The sequence below is a fragment of the Branchiostoma lanceolatum genome, chromosome 7 (assembly GCF_035083965.1).
Source record: "Branchiostoma lanceolatum isolate klBraLanc5 chromosome 7, klBraLanc5.hap2, whole genome shotgun sequence".
Classification (NCBI taxonomy): Eukaryota; Metazoa; Chordata; class Leptocardii; order Amphioxiformes; family Branchiostomatidae; genus Branchiostoma; species Branchiostoma lanceolatum.
In genome coordinates, this window is record NC_089728.1 from 13,689,551 (window position 1) to 13,708,387 (window position 18,837).

Consider the following 18,837-nt stretch of genomic DNA (forward strand, 5'->3'; position numbering starts at 1 on the left):
AGTAGCAGTGTTACAGGGCTTGACCCCTGTTGCCATGCTGTTATAAGGACCTCAGAGCTCTTGCCTATATTTTAGATAAATATTCAAATGCCAAGTATTTCTCTATTAAGGGGTGCTAGAATGTTTGGCAATGTATTCAGTGATCGAAGGAGTGAACCTGAGCTAAAATAGGGTGGATACCAGGCATGTCAAAAGGGTAGGATCAAATCTAGATAGAAACTTGTTACACTTAGGGGCCACCTTGAATTGAAAGTATTGTAAAGGTAAACTTCAATTTGCATATGCACAAATGCCAAAAAGAACAACCTGTTAGATATACAATGTAAATGTATTGTACATGTACATGTACATGATTGTCTTTGAATTAGTTGCTGGAAAGGTCTTCTACATGCTGTTACCTTTAAGCTTTAAGACTGACATAAAGCTTTTAAAAAATAATGGAAGACAAAATATTACCATAAAAAACGCATTATAAATAATGTGACCACATTATAAATATCACAGTTACAGTTCAATGTGTTTATAGATAATGGGCTTTGCAAAATAATGTCTCAGGCACAGCAAAACATGTATATAGATTGCTTTTGTAGTTGCCAAAAAAGCTTGGAAAAGCTAACCGTGAGCTCAAATATGTACAACGCTGGCTGGGAGACTGTGTGTTTAGATAATTAGTCAAAGTGTCGTATATTGTTTAATGTCAATTATTCTCTTGAACCTTACACCGTGCTACATGTAATACCAACACAGTTACATGTACACTTAATATGCTGCAAGTTGCTTTGAAAAATAGTGTATCTTCCCTCAACATGTCCTTTGTTCAAAGCTAGCCAGTTTTGTATCAAGTACAATGTATGGGTGTCTATTTCTTCATTTGGAGGTACAGACTTTATCAGAAAGACTGAATAACTAGTTTGAGTATATAGTATATACATGTATATATAGGTATTGCATAATTTATATAGTTTGTTTGTAATAATCTTACTTGTGGATAACAGAAGCACATGTAATAAATGTTTTAGTAAGCATTACATAAGTCTATATTATTTGTTTATCAGTCATTTATTAAGAAGATAAAACACTTATTACATGTATAAGTACTTTTTAAAAACCTTGACAAATAACCAAAATGGAACATAACCCTCTTCTAGAAAGTAATTTTAAGGTAGCTTTACTACCATTTATTTTTTTGGTCCTTTCTTGACTGATACTAGTTGATATCACCTTTGTTGTATCATCTGCTGATATTAGAATTATAGTTGTACATGTACATGATTTGAAATGCCTAAAGTTGCTGAATTAATGTGCAGCTACATTATACCCTGCTTGCCTTTGCAAAATCAATGACATGATAAATAGCATAAAAATATATGATATGAAGATGATTGCTGATATACATGTACTAAAAAATTATAAATGAGAAACATTAAAAAGTCAAAAAACTGTCAAGGCTGTTTTTATGATTTACAAATAATATTGATAAAGGTCAGTCTATAGTGGATGACTGGATACACTATGTGTGTGTGTGTATGTATACGCATGTATGTGTATGTATGTATGTATTTATGTATGTTTAAAACAGCTTGTATTTGACCTTTTAAAGTCTTCATGATGAACCCAGGCCTAGTCTGCAGTACCACTGCTGGTCACCGGGAGAACTTTGATAAGGCCGTTAAATTTACAAATTGTTAGAGGAGAAACCATGCTAAAGTCGCAGAGTGGTTCAAATATGTATCGCTGGTCCCTAATTCTGCAATTCCACGACTCTAGGTCTCAAAAGGGTTAACTGGCTTTACCTTGAATACTTTTACATGTGTACAAGTCCGATGTGCCCCAAAGGGGTTCGAACATTTGTGGCTTATTTGATTTTGACACCATTCAAAACTGAACATGATAATATTTAAGACATTTCACATACAGATCAATGGTATACCATGCATTGCTTTCTTAGCATTTCACCAATAGAAGTGTTTGAGTCTACATTCCTGTTAATTGCCACTTCTTGTAAAGCTACCATATCCAAATTTCAATCCTATTTTGTGAAACGAGAAAGCTATAATGCCACAGTGTTTTGTCTGGTTGTCTATCAATGAATTTAATTCAAATTTCCGTTCAAAATGGTTCAAGGAGTAGGTCAAGCAGCATAATCAGTTTTTTCTGCAATAATGATTTGGGTCGTTAGGAGGGGCTTTTGAGCTGCTCAATGCTTCTTCGTTTCTATGACGCTATATGCCGATGGGCTTGGAAATAATATCCATACAATAGACAGATTCCGGTCCATATCTTAAACTGTACTAGAAGGAGGCCGTTCATAAAAGAATATATAGTAAAAGGCTCTAGAAACCACGCGAAAAAAGACGTACAAAAACGATACGAAATGCGACCTGTGCTTGGGAAGTACTTTATGGCAGCGACAAGGCACAAGTCGTTGTCACGTATGAGCATGAAAGTCCGTGTTGGTGTGTGAATGTTAAACTGTTTTTCCAAGATGTATTAAAGTGCCTGCCCTCTTTAGTTAAAAAAAAGCGATTGTTTTATCGACACCGAATACCTACTTATTCTATGAACACTGTAAGGTGTGTATATATATATATATACGTACATCACATACGTACATGTAAACTTACCGTTAAACTATTTTTCCAAGGTACCTAAAGTGACTGCTCTCTTTAGTTACAAAAAGCGATTGTTTTACCGACACCGAATACCTACTTATTCTATGAACACTGTAAGGTGTGTAGATATATAAGTACATCACAAACGTACATGTAAACTTACCGTTAAACTATTTTTCCAAGGTACCTAAAGTGACTGCCCTCTTCAGTTAAAAAAAGCGATTGTTTTACCGACACCGAATACCTACTAACTCCAAGAACACTGTAAGGTGTGTAGATATGTGTTACATCACCTACGTACACCTAATACCTACGCACATACACCTGTAAAGGGGCACATTCCGTAACACTTTTAGACAATTAAGGTTCACCTCTGGCCTTGACGTAAGAGACCACCTACGCGCATACCGTAGACCTTACCCCCTCCCCTTCAGAGAGTCCTTTGTCCCGCCACTTCCTGACACCACGCCCAAAAGTTCACAAAAAGATTTACAAACGTGATACTACCATATCGCAATGCCCTCTTACCTCCAAACAACATTTAAAAGAATATTTCTGATGACTGCGTAAACATAAAATTGTTAAACGATAATATCTCTTTCCCCCATGACGACTTGGGTTTAGGTAACTTTAACGCTAAGCTTGCTTAGAGACCTGTACACGTTATCAAAAGTCGGCCTCTTTTGTTACCGACGGAAGGCAATTAGAACATACCGTTTGTGACGTTACTGCCCCGCTATCTGGGGTAATTTATTAGACATTTCATTGGTGCCAGCATTTAGGTCAATGGAGAGACAGACTTTGGACTCAATACGTCAGACCTTTCTAGTCTGACCTTTTCAACCCTGTGTCCATCACGTAACAATCCTTCTCCATTATTTCAATCTCTCTCTGTCAGGTGGCATTTGGACTTGTATGGAGGTTGTGTTCGTCGATGAAACCCCCCTTTTTTATGATTTCCTTTCTACTATATCTATCACAATGGATAGACCGAACTAGCTGACTCCAGCAACGTGTCTCTACCTAGGCGGGCCGTTTGCGTAACAGGTGTGTGCAAACACATCAATTACCTGACAAGTTTAAAACGGACACACCCAGGTCACAGTGAGAGACCCCTCCCACGACTCTCGATCAGAGGAGGCTCACGCCCAGACTTTTTTCTTCATTCCCAAAACGGACGCAGCATCGAGCGTCAACTTGAGGAGCGTTTACCACGTTGGCCGATCGCGACCGACTGGAATGGTGATCAACAAATTACCGCTGGTTCTCTTCTTGCTTGCAGCGACGTTCGGTGAGTGTTTCGTTCGTTGGTTCGTTTGCCCAGGCTTGGCGCTTTTGTGCCTCTTGTTTGTCCATGTGTATCTGACCCCCCAGTCTAGCGTTGCCAAAGCAGATTGGCCATATGCTGGACATGACTTCGGCCTTATACATTATCTAAGTACATGTAGACTTAAACAGCGAACATTCAGACTTCACAAGAATTTGGATGCTTGTTCATCACGTAACGTAAAAACATGGCTTGATTCAGGAGCGCGCTACGAGCGGTCAGAAATGTTTTTTTCTGCGAAAATCTCCGTCTACGAGCCAAGTACACAAATAGTATATAAAATGACAGTTATCCGACGAAAGGGAATGCTAACGAATGACTGAAACAGACATGATTGCTAACAGCTTTCGTAACAATATAAAAAATAACCTCGCGCAAGTTTATAACAATTGTGATCTATGCGTACAGACTTGAGACAAGTCCACAAAAGTAAGTCAATCGTTTGTCCAAGCGTTTCAGAGTCGCACACGGTTTTCTACATATTACGTTCTGTCATAAACTTTTATACACTCCTTTTACAAGTAGTTCTTACATTTTAATTTTTCGTTCAGCTGTTCGAAACGAATCTTTTTATCACTAGATAAACACGAACCGAGTTTTACCTGTCTTATCTACCGTGTATTGTTGGTGGTTGTGTACCAAAGGGAAAAGTTTGTCAAAAATGTCCACATGTCCATTCGACCCCGTTAGACCTACAAAACAGAAAAAAGAAGCCACCCACCAGTCAGCTTTTCCTGTTTGGAAAAGTACACAAATCTGACATCTTTACAGTCACTGTAGGAAAACAAAATGCTAGTCACAAATTCACTACATAAACTGATAAAGCGGAAGAGTAAATAGTAATTACGAAAAAGCAACGTAATACATACAACAGTAAATAAAACAGTAATCCATTTTTTCTGTTGTAGCTGTCTTAAGTCGAAGTGTGTGACCACACACAGTACTGTAATTTGAACAGAGCCTCGATCGAACTCTACTTGACCTGGAATTGATCGCTTAAACAAAATCGAAGCTGCATGAAATATGACAATGTCGCATTCGTCTTTAGACATCATATTGTATACGATAGTCCTAATACTCGCGACCTAACGCCATTCCAGCCGATTGTGCGTGTGTAAACGTCTCTCCATTCTGTATAAAAGAGGGAGGGGATACATCAAGACTTGCATATCTTGATCGTGGATCTCATTGTTATTGAAAAGTCCACAAATCATTTGCCTCAGAAACACAAGCTAACAGCGTCGTGTTTTTGTTAAAACAAAGAAGCAAACGAACAAATTCAAACAAAGTCTTAGACACCGTTCTCACAGTTCCGCATGTAAACCGAATGTGTACCTCATTTTAGCTGTCGTATACCAATGATATCTAAAAATATGATTGGTAAATTCAACGTTAAGAAATAAATTCGTCGTTCAATCTAAGACGAATCAGAAGGTAGTAATATTTCTGGACTTGACCTACCTTTGTAATATAAGTTTTCCTCAAAGATTTACGAAAAACCATTGTATTCATTCACCTTGGCATAAATAAGTAACATGAATCACGAAATAAATTTTGGAGCTTGGTCCTGTAGCCAAACATATGCGAAAGTGGTTTTCCTGCTGCATTTACAATGTGACTCTTATACAAATTTCCTCAACAAACACACTTATAATGACAGAAAAGAAAACTTTAACGTACTCACACATTTGTGCCTACATTGCAGTCTTAACAACCCATGAAGCGGCGGGTCCCCCAACTTCGGACGTAAAATTAGGAGGTTAAATAGGCTACGTACTCGCACTAGGTCCCTCTAACAGGCCCAATCCAATGTCAGTTCACGCACATAATTACCTGAGTGTATGATACTTATGACATTAGGATGCAAACAAAAAGTGTTGTGAGTGAGGTTTGGTATTGAATGTCGATGAATTTACGACGGACAAGACCGCCGTGCGAACTCTCACGTAGTGTTGTCGTTTGGCGCCATAAATGAACTATAAACGCCTGACAATGTAAATGTTTTGAAAGGCAGATTTGGCCCTAGAGTTCAGATCTTGCATGCCCTCTTTCCTACGGAGCATACTTGTGCAGTGAGTTTTACCTTCATGTCCATCACTCTAAACAACAACAACAACAACAACAAAATGACTTTCTTGCAAACAACAACAACATGAGCGTAAAGTTTAAAAGCCCAGAAGGCCATTTCCTGTGCATAGCGCCACTATTGTTGAATACGCTGAATCTCTGATACCTACGCTTTTTGACTGGGCAGTTCTTAAGAGCTCTTGAGATTTGGACTGTTACTTGTGTACATGTATATCCATGTTGTATTCACAATGTGTTGGAGTTGTACTGATCTTGTATTGTAATGTATGGTAATGTTTTCCGCCTACGAAGGTCAAGCTTTACGTGGTCGGAAAAATAAACTGAAACTCAAGCGGCTTGTATCTCTTTGAAAATGAGGTTTCAATCGGTGATTTGCTTTTGAATGTAAGTTGGTTTGAATGTCTTGTTGTTGGCATAAATTCCTTCAGCAAAGTCTGCCCACAAGTCAAATATTCGGTAGCCGTTAGTCTTCAGGAACCATGACCCGACTCCACCCCCGCAATACCACACAATGTCTGGTTGCTTCGTGCATGATGACTAGGTGTATGTGTATATCTTCAATAATTCTGTTGAATCAGCTATTTGTGCTCAAAGTTCTGGACAAGTCTCTTTTTCCATAATAACTCTTATATTTTTGTTCACTTTTATGCATAAAGTTATATCAGACAATTCATTTTATAATTTTTGGATATACTAATAACCATGACCTCTAGCTCTATATCTAACCACTTAAGGCACTTTCGACATGTACCTGTATATGTATTGGCCGAATATCGCTGTCCGTATAGCTAAAATATGTATCAATTTCTGTGGCGTTTCACACGACATTGGTTCTCAAGAAGCGTAGTGTTACTGTACCCTTTCTGCCGGAATAGCACGCATATCCTGCATCAAACGGAGGAAAACGCATCTAAATCAGCAACCGAGCCTTCTGGAACTACGAAGACTGTCACACACACGTCGCATTACGTCACACAAGAACGTGTGTTTGCCCCAGCCCCCACATTCGACACGTAAAGAGCTTGAGTGGACCAAGGATGCTAAACCAAGCATTTAGAAACTTGATCTGCGAGGTCTTTGTGCTTTTCTTTGTCCTTAAGTACATGTAGTTATTTTAAGACGGGTCAGACGTTCAGGGATGAAGGCGAGTCCTGTTTGCCAGGTCACGGATGATGTGGTCTTCATGGCCAACGTGGGCAGGCGACAGTAAGCCATGACAACTTCTAACCACACACGTGTGTTTTTTCACAGTCTTTAAAATTGATTTGCGTTTGTACTGATGTATATGTGGTTTTGACAAACACGGCGGTAAATTCCTGCGACGTTTCCGAAAAAAGACAAACTGGTGCGGTCAATAATGGTCCGTTCTCTCGTCCTGCCACGCCTAATAACGTCGTGTTCCAACGTAACGCGTCATCCGTTGAAAAGGTAGTCCCTGTCTAGTAGAAATACACTTGCTCCAATCCTAAAGCAAAGGAGAAGCGATGAAGGGAAGGGCCTGTTGGTGCCGATCGTGAGCAAAATGTAGCTAGCCTCCACCAGGCCTTCATTTCTTCCTTCCATGGATCGTAGAATAAGGCAAAAAAAAAGAATGATTGTAAAGTAGAGTCAGTCCACGGTGAGGATCAATATTTCGCCCGCGCTTGCAAATGAAACTTTCTGGTAGCCAAACTTCCCTGGAAAATATTCTCCCTATAGCTGGCGTAGTTTGTCTGGTAGGGACACAAAATGTACACGGCCCAGAACCCGAATCTAACTGGCTTAATTGTTCCTGACTGCCCCATCCACCTAAATTTATAATCCACTTACACATTTAAAAGTGATATCTGTTAGTGTAGTTTCATCCTTGAGATAACATCAGTGCTCCCATTGCGTATCAAATCGGCAACAGAGCGTAAGTGTCCCTTACCGGCCGGTGTACTTTTCGACCAAGCTGTCAAAATTGGAAGCCTACGATGTCATTTTCACCGTTTTCCTCAACGGTTTAAGAAGCATCTTTCCTTCATCACTACCCAGAAATCCCTACGACTGTCACATTGAATGTAAGAATTAATGTCTATTGTCTGGCATCAAAACGCTGATAGTTTAATTTGTAAATAATTAATTGAACGTTGGCAGAATTTTACAGCAACAGGTGCATCACAATCAAACATTCGTAAGTAGCAATATTTGGTTGAAATGTGCTATCAGCGGTTTTACATAGTGCACAAACTATGTTCCATCGTTGGCAACCCAACCTAGAACACAAATACCAAGTCTCATGATAGTCACGCACATTGTAAGAGTCCGCACCATGATATTGTTCTTTTCTGAAGAGAACGTTTCAGTCAAATACCACCTAGTTGCTTTTACGTAAGGAAGTGTCGCATTGCGATTTGTACAGGGTAAAGTTTCATAAGCAAGTGTTTGACTTCCTCTTCTTACTCCGTTCCACGTCCTAAACTTGGCAGACATGTTGAACTAGTGTCGGTTATTTCTGTCGAACCGGTGTCAGTCTGTCAGAGGCCGACATTGTCGCAATGACGGCCTTTGTTTTGTCGGTATGAATTGGTCCATCGAAGGGGAACATGTCGGGACGCAAACTACAAACCAGGCCAAACAAGCCACTTTGATATCAGTCACGGTGTTTGCAACAGTCTACGATAAGGAATGCGAGCTTACAGATGGCTCATTCTCATTTATGCAGAGACCTTGTATTGTTGTTGTTGCTATCCTAATGGTGTTGGCCTTGAAGGTTGTATTGGACCATATTCGTCTTTTAGTGTATATCGATTTACGATCGAAAAACAGGCATCATTCGGGTCTTATTTGGACACATTGTCACAAACAGAGTCCCTTGTCTCGACCACTTTCACTAGAGATTACTAAGGGCTGTGTGAAGGTACATGTACTTGTAAAGGTGCGTATGCACCTGTGTAGCCCTCTCCTTTACATCGTGATAAAGTCAAATAAAACAATAAAACAAAACAATGAAACCTGATGGTTTTGGTGGTAAAGCTGCCGATCAACTGAATTAAAGTATCCGCGGATCAGACATCTAGGCTGGGTACGCATTTCAAATTTCAAAAGCGGAGCAGTCGACTCAGGACTGTGCAAGGAGAACTCAAGTAGCGTTTTCTAGTAGGAAAAACTCCACTTGAGCAGCTCAAAGCTCCTCACACACAGCCCCAATTGGCCAAGTCGACTTCGAAAACGTGTTTGCAAATTGGCCCGAGTTAGCTTGGAAATGCGCGTGTAAACCCAGCCATAGACTCCGTTGGCGTTGCAAACCCTACCGAACATGTTTTCTGATTACATAAACGGTATATCCTATAAACATATCGTATATACATTAACCAACAGAAAATACACGCTCGACGGGGTCTGAGGCTAAAAGACATCAAGGATCAATCTCGTAAGGGAAAAATAGTAAGAGAAACTAACGCCCCTGTTGACATTACTATTATTAAGGAGACTTTTATCCACTAATTAGATAGGTGACGCAGGCATGTCACCATTACTTACTGATAAAGGGACAGGTCATGACGTCCATACTCAATTTAGAACTATAATTGAGTGGTTACTATCTATTACATTATGTTTGCAAAGGTTTGGATTTCTTTATATTAAGTGTTATACCCCCATCCACTAGGACGGCGCTCTCGCCGCGCGCTCTCTGCGACCTAAAATTTGACAGAGCGCTCAGAAAATTTCAAGGATAATTTTCATGCTTTGTGTGTTTTGGTGTTCAGTTGTACTTTTACATTTTGCATGAAATTCCAATGATGAAGTCAAGGGTTACACAAATCCGATATGAGTCGCAGCGCGATCGCCGTCTAGTGGACTAGGGGCTTGTAGTTCGGTTGCAGAAGTACAAAGTGGGGGTTCAACTCCAGGTCTAGTCGTCGGTGTTCGAATCTCACCTTGCCGTCGGCCTCTGAACCTGATATGCGTGCAAGTGAAGTGACGGGGGATGCGGTCATTCGAAATGGGCATTCAAAGGCCAGAGGATCAGATTTAAGGAACCCACGCACATTGTAAACGTAAAAAAGCACATCAGACTTCTCAAAAAGAGAGGCGGTGTTTTGAAGACATGGTGAAGCATGTGGAGTGTTGTCCAGGTGCGAGTGGCGTTGAATAAATCATTAAAATGTTTATTTTAATGTATTTTCGAGTTATACACAACTGTTAACATGTTGCAACTGTAATTGTAGTAACAGGTGTAGTAGCGCTAGTCGGCTGGTTTCTTGTTGGGTGTAGCAATACCTGAAGCCGGCTTTAGCTTGTTGTCGCCTCCTTAAAACACTCATGTTATCGGGATAACAGGTGTAGCATAGCAGACAGTTGGTTTCTTGTCGGACGCTACCTTAAACCGTCTCAAATCACTCGTGAAAAAGCATGTGTGCATGTATTGGCCTGTTTGTTTGGCTAGATATTGTTAGGTGTTACCTAAAGCTTGTTGTCGACTCCTTAAAACACTCTTGAGTAAGAACCGCTATTGGAATAATAATTGTTATTGGAATAACAGGCGTCTCCTTGTTTCTAGATCTTTTCGGGTGTTATCTAAAGCTTGTTGTCGCCACCTAAAAACACGCTAGTGTAAGAACCGTTATTGTAGTAATAGGTGTAGTAGTCTTCCTGTTTCTAGACCTTTTCGGCCGTGTTGTTGCCTTCTTAAAACAATCTTGTGTAGAATCTTTATTGGAATAACAGGTGTAGTATCCGCCTAGATCTTTCATGCAGGGTGTTACCTAAAGCTTACTGTCGCCGTCTTAAAACACTCTCGTTAAAGCAGTAACAGGTGTAGTAGCCTGCTTGTTGTTGGGTGTTACCTAAAGCTCGTTGTCGTCGCGCCTTATCGTCCAGCATGTTTATTCGGCATTTAAGGTCTCTGCTTGCACAGGGTGTCGCCGCTCTGACACGGTGGCATGTAGAGGTCACCTTCTGACGTCCTAAGCCTTGTTTCAGAGCAATGCGTGGGCGGGGAGCTGCAATAAAGGGAACCGTGGTTTGATGGATTGTGCGTACCTTATCTCATGCAGACGCTATGTTCAGGCACGGTTGAGTACTTCCAAATCCGCCAACTAAACCTCTTGTGGCGTTCAGTTCAGTACAGGATAGCTTTGAACTGTAACCATTGTACCATAACACACTGGACTTCAGGCGGGCTCAACTATAACTATAACTTTAAATACAAACTTTTTTGCAATGACTATAAATCAAGTTTGACCGCCAGGCGACCTCCCAGTCACTCGTCATCAATGTTGCAACTTGATCAAAGTTCATGGTCTTCATATCCTTTTAATTACTGAAGGTTATGGTCATTAAAAGGTTCTTATCTGGTACGGTTTTCCGTTCTCAGAGACAAAGGTCCTGTGCTGTCATATTAACCTTAGCACACTGAAGTGGCTGATTGACACCCCGTTCTCTATTGGTTACAGAGTTAGGCAGCAGGGAGAAGGTTAATAACGTGCGCCTGTGGGATTAATAGGCGGAGGGTTAGGGCAGGAAACGTGAACAATTGTGGCCACTACTAGCCGTCCGACCGACCGAAACCTCGCCTGAAAATGAGGCGAATCGCCTAGCAAGTCTGGAAGGAAGTGAAACAACGGAGACGCCTGGAATAGTTTTATGAACATTTGACATACGTCCTTGTTCTAAAAAGTCCGAGTAATGCTTTGTTTGAGCCGGATGGGTGGACATTTCCACCAAGGGTGCAAAGAGAACAATCGTTTCTTGGCGTAATCTCTTAAAGACAAACATTCTTAGAGCGTTTAGTGATGGTTATAACGTATAAATCTCACATTCCATTCTATGACAACAAACCTGTCTTGACAGACACCACAAAAGTTTTGGGTACAGGAAAGGGAAACGTCTGTTTTTCAATCGCAGTGTCCGACGCCCTAGAAATACACCGTTAGACAAACATGTACACGGGCGATTTACAAGAACAACAAACTCGAAATTAACGTATAAATCTCACATTCGATTCTATGACTATGAATCTGTCTTTAGTTCACATGACAGACATCACAAAATTTTGGTTAGGCCCCCATTCCACTAGACGCTGCGCTCTCACTGCGACCTAAATCTGTTTTGTCCAATCCTTGATTTCATAATTGGAAAACCATGTAAAATGCAAAAGTACGGCTGAAAAGACAGCAAAACACACAACGTGTAGAAAGATTCGTTTTCAAGTTATGGAATTTGTTGAGCGCTCTTAAATTTTAGGTCGCAGAGAGCACGCGGCGAGAGCGCCGTCCTAGTGGAATGGGGGTATTACAGGAAAGAGAAACGTCTGTTTTTCAACCATATATTGTATCAGACGCCCTAGAAATACATCGTCAGACAAACATGTACACGGGCGATTTACAGAGACAACAAACCCCATGGTCTGAAGGGGTGAAAGAACGTCTGCACGAACCATTGCTGTGTGCACACGTTGTTTACCCAACAGCTACTCTCTTGTCAGAAGTGCGTGTGGTGATTCTCTAAATATTTGTTTAACAAACAGGTCAGAAAAAAGGGTGACAGTTGTTCCTTGTAATAACGGATTATATATGATCAGCATATCGCCTGATTTCCAACTTCGCATATTGCGCTTACATATAGTGGACTACTGTTGTAAAATGATATGCTAGGTACATATTATCTACTTCGCACTGCTAGATCTAAGTCAAATCTTCAGACGTACACGTCCTTGAGATCCGTTTGCTTGGGTCGTCGCGACCTTGAAAAATCTTACAATCACAATCACTAAACATAAACAACCAGAAAGTGGTTTAGCTATTGAGACTGGGGGATCACAGGGGGATAAATGTGTATTATCGTGTCTCAACAGGGGCGAAATAAATCTAAACAATACAAATACAAAGTGTATTGCTAATACATGGCCGAGGGCTAATTGCAGGTACAAACAACACATATGATAATGATAAATATAATGATATCAAGGGCTATATCCAATGTTATGCTACATTCTAAAATCTACATGATGCTTTGTTGGGTTTGACTTCTTCTTTTGAGGGAGTAGAATATGAATTCACCCACTTCTTTAAAATAAATGAATATGCGCTTTAATCACTGTACACTGTTTCAATGAACTTACATTGTTTCTGTGTTTGTTTAGATTCCGGAAGTGCACAATGCGATGAGACATTACGGTCCCCGGCAGGAGTGATATCCTCGCCGGGGTACCCGGGCGACTACCCGTCGAGAGTAGACTACACGTGGTGCGTCGATGTAGAGGGAGCTACAGGTATGTACAAAACTATAGGAAGACGCAGACAGACAGAGCTAGAGGCAGAGAGACAGACAAATAGAAAGAAAGGGAAATAAACAGAGAGAAAAGAGAGAGAGAGGGGGGGGTCGACTGGCAGACAGAGCAATGAAGAGACATAGAGGAAGCGAAAGACAGGGCAACCCTGAGAGACGGGAGGAAGAAGAGAGAGAAGGACAATTAAAGCTAAGGAAATCTCGTTTTAAACTCTACAATCGTGGGCATTAGCAACAGGTTGAAATGAAAATTACCCAATAAGATGACAACAGGTGTTCCGGCAGTTGAATTCTCACATTACTTTTTATGTCATTGCAGGCATAGATGCCACTTTTGTGGGTGAGTTCCACTTGGAAATCAACGAGGACAATGATGGAACAGAATCCTGTAAGGATTCTGTGGAGATAGGATCGGGAAACGTCCCGTTCCAGGACTCCATTGAAGTCTTCTGTGGAAACAGCACCCCGCCGGCACAGAGGGTGGACATCAAGCAGATGTGGGTGAACCTGTACACAGACAGGAACGTGGAGATGTCAGGGTTCCGACTGGTATACAGATCAGGTAAGTCATCTGGAGTTACAACTGTTACTTTCGGCAAGAAGTTAATGCTTTCTGGGCTGCTTGTGAGTTTGTTTGTTGATGGACAGCATGATTGTCAGCAAAATGAAACTCCGATTTTGATATCTCATCTTTTGGACATACTAGTACTATGATTATGATTTTTTTGGTACCGTGCCAGATTAATCAACATAAATAATGGAAATGGTAACTATACAATTGGTCATTCCGATCATAATGTAATGATAGTGATGATTATGTCCAGCAGAGTCACATCATTTATAGAACTGTTCAGACCAGCGGCACACTTGTTCTGCCCAACGTCTTAATTGAAGCCTGTGACATTGCCGGCGATTCCCCATGCAGCTGAAAGATAAGCACATTTATTGTTTACGAACTTCAAGTTCACTTCAAGTTTTCTGTACCAACTATTCTATGTGTTATCATCCCCCAGAGCTGGATGTATGCTACAGTTCTCCCTGTACTAACGGAGGCACGTGCTTTTCCGACCTGACTACCTACACATACACATGTAGCTGTCCACCTGGATGGGAAGGCGCTAGGTGTGAACTAGGTGAGACACTATTTCATAGTTACTACTTTATCATATCTTAATATCCTTTAACAATTTGGTTAAGACTACATCACTAAATTTCGACACCATTAGTTTTGAGAATTAAAAAGAAAAGATCACTACCCATTAACAATGTTAAAGATATTTTTTTCGTTTGCCGACTCCGTTTGGATATATATTCAAATAGAAGTCCTCGAATCAGGGCATGGAATAGATTCAGTATAGTCAAGCCAAGTCAAAGTTTATTGCACATCGATTGTAACAGGTACAATGTACGGCAAAATAATACTGGCTACGTATATTACGTATATGTGGACAGTACTGTCCTTATTTTGAACACGTAGTACGTTGAAAATTAATGTATCATTGTTTTCTGGATTCATTCTAAAAGTTATTTCTTATTTCACATCAGATGTGGATGAGTGTGCCAGCGATCCTTGTCAAAATGGCGGCGTGTGTTCACACGAAGTCGGGGTTGATTTTTACCAATGTACCTGTGAACCGGGATTCACTGGAGTCAACTGTGAAATAGGTGAGTGGGTAACTTTAAACTATAGAAAAACTTCTACAACCTATTCTTCCTCGCTTGTTGAATAGTTTCCGAAGCCGATTTCTCCCAGTCTTACAAAATCATTACAAGATCATTGCACACGCAAGAACATGTAACTGTAAGGCATGCTTAATGTCATATATGCCCAGTGATAACTAAATACATTTCGCAATGGTTCAATAACACTATACTTCTTTTATGTCATTCTTGATTTTACAATGAGGTTATGATACTATACAGCTGATGAACATATTGATTACTACATCCGTCCGTCTGTAAAACGTCATATTGCTTTGATTTTATCTATCTAGATATCGACGAGTGTGAGAACGTTATCTGTCAGAACCAGGGCAGCTGTGTAGACTTGGTCAACGACTTCTTTTGCAACTGCACCGCAGGATGGGAGGGACGATTCTGTGAAAATGGTAAGATAGACATTTCATTTTTCAAGGTCCACATCTTCTTGCTCTCTGTATGTCTCGAAAGTTTATCAGCAAGAACTCTCTGTAACATTCATCATCAAAGATGTCGTCGTTAACATCTAGTCTCTACCAGGCTACTGGAAAAATGGAAGAAATTGACAGAATAGACAGATATCATGCCAAAGGAGTCAGCCGGCATGAAGTCTCTTTAGCATATTTCTACTTTTTTTCCAGCGACCTATGGAGCCTGGTAGGCTCTATCTTGCCATGCCCCTAGCACTACGCTTCAAAAAGGCCATGGGACTTCTTGTTACCTTAAACTAATGTTTGAAAATTGGTTTGTTAAGTTGTTAATCAAGAATATATTATCCTTCAACAGAGACAAATGAGTGCGAGAGCGACCCGTGTCTCAACAACGGGACGTGCATAGACCTCTTCAACAACTACACCTGCGCATGCACAGAAGAATGGATCGGTGACAATTGTCAACTCCGTACGTTGCCAAATTATTTTCAACTTTTTTGGTTATTCATTTACTACTTTTAATTTGATTCTTAACGAAAAATAACAAACAGTGTCAAACACTATGAGGGAATCATTCAGCGAAAGGATAAGCCATCAAAATATCCAGATAATATGATTTGTTAGCAACGTGTTAATGAATTTTGTAGATTACACCATCATCTAGTCATGACAATGGTCGAATGTTCAAGGTTGAGATGAAAGGTATCACAAGAAGCGCTTATGCTGAAAACAAAGCTATGGTGCGTACTGTGTATCCCCATAAATTTGACCTTGCATGTTGGCACACGCTGTGAAAAACACACACTATTACATACATGACACAACCTAAACTGTTCCAGTCAAGTTTTATGTTATCTTTTTAAGTGAACTACAAAAACTGAGGAATACTTGTGTCATTTGACTGTCGACTTGCCGTCCTGATTGTTATGAAATTTTCTCCATAGGTAACGGCACCACTCCCTGTGAGTCTAATCCCTGTCTAAATGGAGGGAACTGTACAGAAGCTAACGACGACTACACGTGTGTGTGCCCGGCGATCTACACAGGAGTCAACTGTGAAGAGAGTAAGATATTCCTCTCAGTCCCTTTTGAGGATTTTTCGAAAAAAGTCTCTAATATGTAAATGAATCAAATATTCATTCAATATTTATATCTATCTTTAAAAGATTAACTACATGCTATAGGTCGGCACAATACGTTTAACTTGAGGCTACCTAGACATAAATGAGAACTGGGTCAGATTGATGAGAGAGAGAACAAATGAAGTCACTCATGTGGTTTAAACAATATAGATGTGCCTGCAAAGTTCTTAGGTGAACATGCCGTATGTAATGAATGCTTAGAAACAAATTGATGATTTCCAACGTTTTTTCGTCAAGCTAGCTAGGTTCTGCATAACATTCCCGATTCATTTTGAAGTCTAGTTAGTTGGAATCACATTACATGTCGAATCAAATATACTGGCAACATACAGCTTGTTTAAAGATATATTAAACATAGAGGCTTGGGAACGAGTTTAGTACACACGGTGTAGTGTAGTACGTCGTCTTCAGCTAAGGATTATAAACATCGCTTAAAACAAATTCAAAGACGATAGGTTTATGTGTTTATGTCTATTCATTTAAATTTTCATCTGTGAGAGGTTTAGATCTGCTTAACTAGCCATTGGCTATCACAAAGGAAACATGTATAACAATACATGTATTTTTTCGTGCAGTCCTTGGACCTTCAGCGGTATGTGTCAGCTGGGGAGATCCACACTACATCACGTTCGACGGCACAAGCGTGAACTTCCAGGGCGCGTGCACGTACAATCTCGTTCAGGCAGAAGCGCGAGATTCCGCGAGACCGGCATTCCGAATCCTGGCAACCAACGAACGGAGAGGGTCGGACCGCGTGTCGTACACGGCCGGGGCGCAGGTCGAGATCTACCAGCATGTCATAACGTTGGGACTAGGCCGAGTCGTGACGGTAAGATAATTGTAGTAATCAGCACTGACTTCTAACCTGCATCATTAATTAACGTTAAGTACATAAAATGAAGAGGGGGGTTAAAATTTTCATGTTCTTTGACCCAAAATCATTTGATATTGTAAGTTTTTTCCAGTTCGTTTTTCTTGGGTCAATGTATTAATTGTATACAAGAAATCTACTCTCTGCACATCCTTCGTTTGCCACTGACACTCGTTGAAAAGTTCCATGTTTCGGAATATCTGGCCACCTCCGAAACTTTGCACCCACGTACAAGAGAACACCGGCGCCGCAATATTTGATCTAAACCAAAAGCAACATATTCAAATGCCAACAAATTATTAACCATTGGAACATACAAAGACACACCCATACACATTCCCAAAACTCATGTGTTATCTCTACGTTATATCCTCCAGCTTAACGGCGTCCAGGTCACCCTTCCGCTCCAACTAGCGGAGGGCGTCAGCGTGCGCCTCAGCGGTAGGAACGTTGTCCTCCGGACGGATTTTGACCTGAGGGTGGCTTACAACGGAAACCACCGCCTGGAGGTCAGCGTCCCACCGGCATACACCGATAACATCCAAGGCCTCTGCGGAAATTTCAACAACGATCCACAGGACGACTTGCAAAAGCCGGATGGTACAACGGCCTCAAGCCACACTGAGTTTGGAAACAGTTGGGAGATTGATGCCGACGACAGGTATGTCTACAGATAAACTTCATAACCCCTCGAGAATGACACTCAAGAAAATGTATTCGTTTCGTATGAGCTCATTTGAGGAGGAAGGATTTTGATGGCAGTTAGAACTAAAAGCATGCGCCTCTGTAAGTCACAGATGATCTATCCGATGTAATTCATCTTAAAAGTAGTTCCCATTTTAAAATAAACTTGGACAAATTTCTTGTCGCAAGTTGATATAAAATTTGGCAGAATCATGTTGTTACTTCAAAAGTAAGGATTTAAGCATCTGTATCAAATTTTAAACCGTAGCGAACTGTAATTTCCATCACAGATGAACTTTTAAGATTGGAGCATCTGTCTGCATGTGTCCATGCGTCAACCCAAGTAACTGAAGGGGGTCTTTCTTCGATCTAAAATATATCCAAATGCGATATTTCTTCTCCATAGCTGTCCTGGTGCAGTGGAGCCAGTAGACCCAGACCCAAACTGTGAGCCGGGGCTACAACATGTAGTCGAGAGCGACAACTGGTGCGGCGTGATCAGGGAAAACTTCCAATCTTGTAACGACGTGGTCGACCCGACTCCGTACTTTGAGGCTTGTGTCTACGACGTCTGCGAGTATCAGGGCAGTTTAGAAAGCCTCTGTCAAAACCTAGAGGCATACGTGGCGACCTGCCTTGCTAATGGCGTGGAACTGGAGGACTGGAGAACTTTGACGTTATGCCGTAAGTACATGGCCTACATTCGAGTTCTAACCATTGAGAGAGCCAC

General features: G+C 40.8%; 1 protein-coding gene across 1 annotated transcript in view; it reads left to right on the forward strand.

The window, feature by feature from the left end:
- Positions 1-3,670: 3,670 nt before the first annotated feature.
- The window catches only part of LOC136438374 (uncharacterized), an 80,698-nt gene continuing 65,531 nt past the window's right edge, over positions 3,671-18,837 (forward strand). Inside the window, exons 1-11 of the mRNA XM_066433143.1 lie at positions 3,671-3,903; positions 13,136-13,264; positions 13,601-13,843; positions 14,295-14,414; positions 14,827-14,946; positions 15,276-15,389; positions 15,766-15,879; positions 16,355-16,474; positions 17,128-17,381; positions 17,801-18,084; positions 18,514-18,791. Of these exons, the coding sequence (XP_066289240.1) occupies positions 3,852-3,903; positions 13,136-13,264; positions 13,601-13,843; positions 14,295-14,414; positions 14,827-14,946; positions 15,276-15,389; positions 15,766-15,879; positions 16,355-16,474; positions 17,128-17,381; positions 17,801-18,084; positions 18,514-18,791 (1,828 nt within the window). The 5' untranslated portion in view covers positions 3,671-3,851. The remainder of the gene's footprint in view (positions 3,904-13,135; positions 13,265-13,600; positions 13,844-14,294; positions 14,415-14,826; positions 14,947-15,275; positions 15,390-15,765; positions 15,880-16,354; positions 16,475-17,127; positions 17,382-17,800; positions 18,085-18,513; positions 18,792-18,837) is intronic.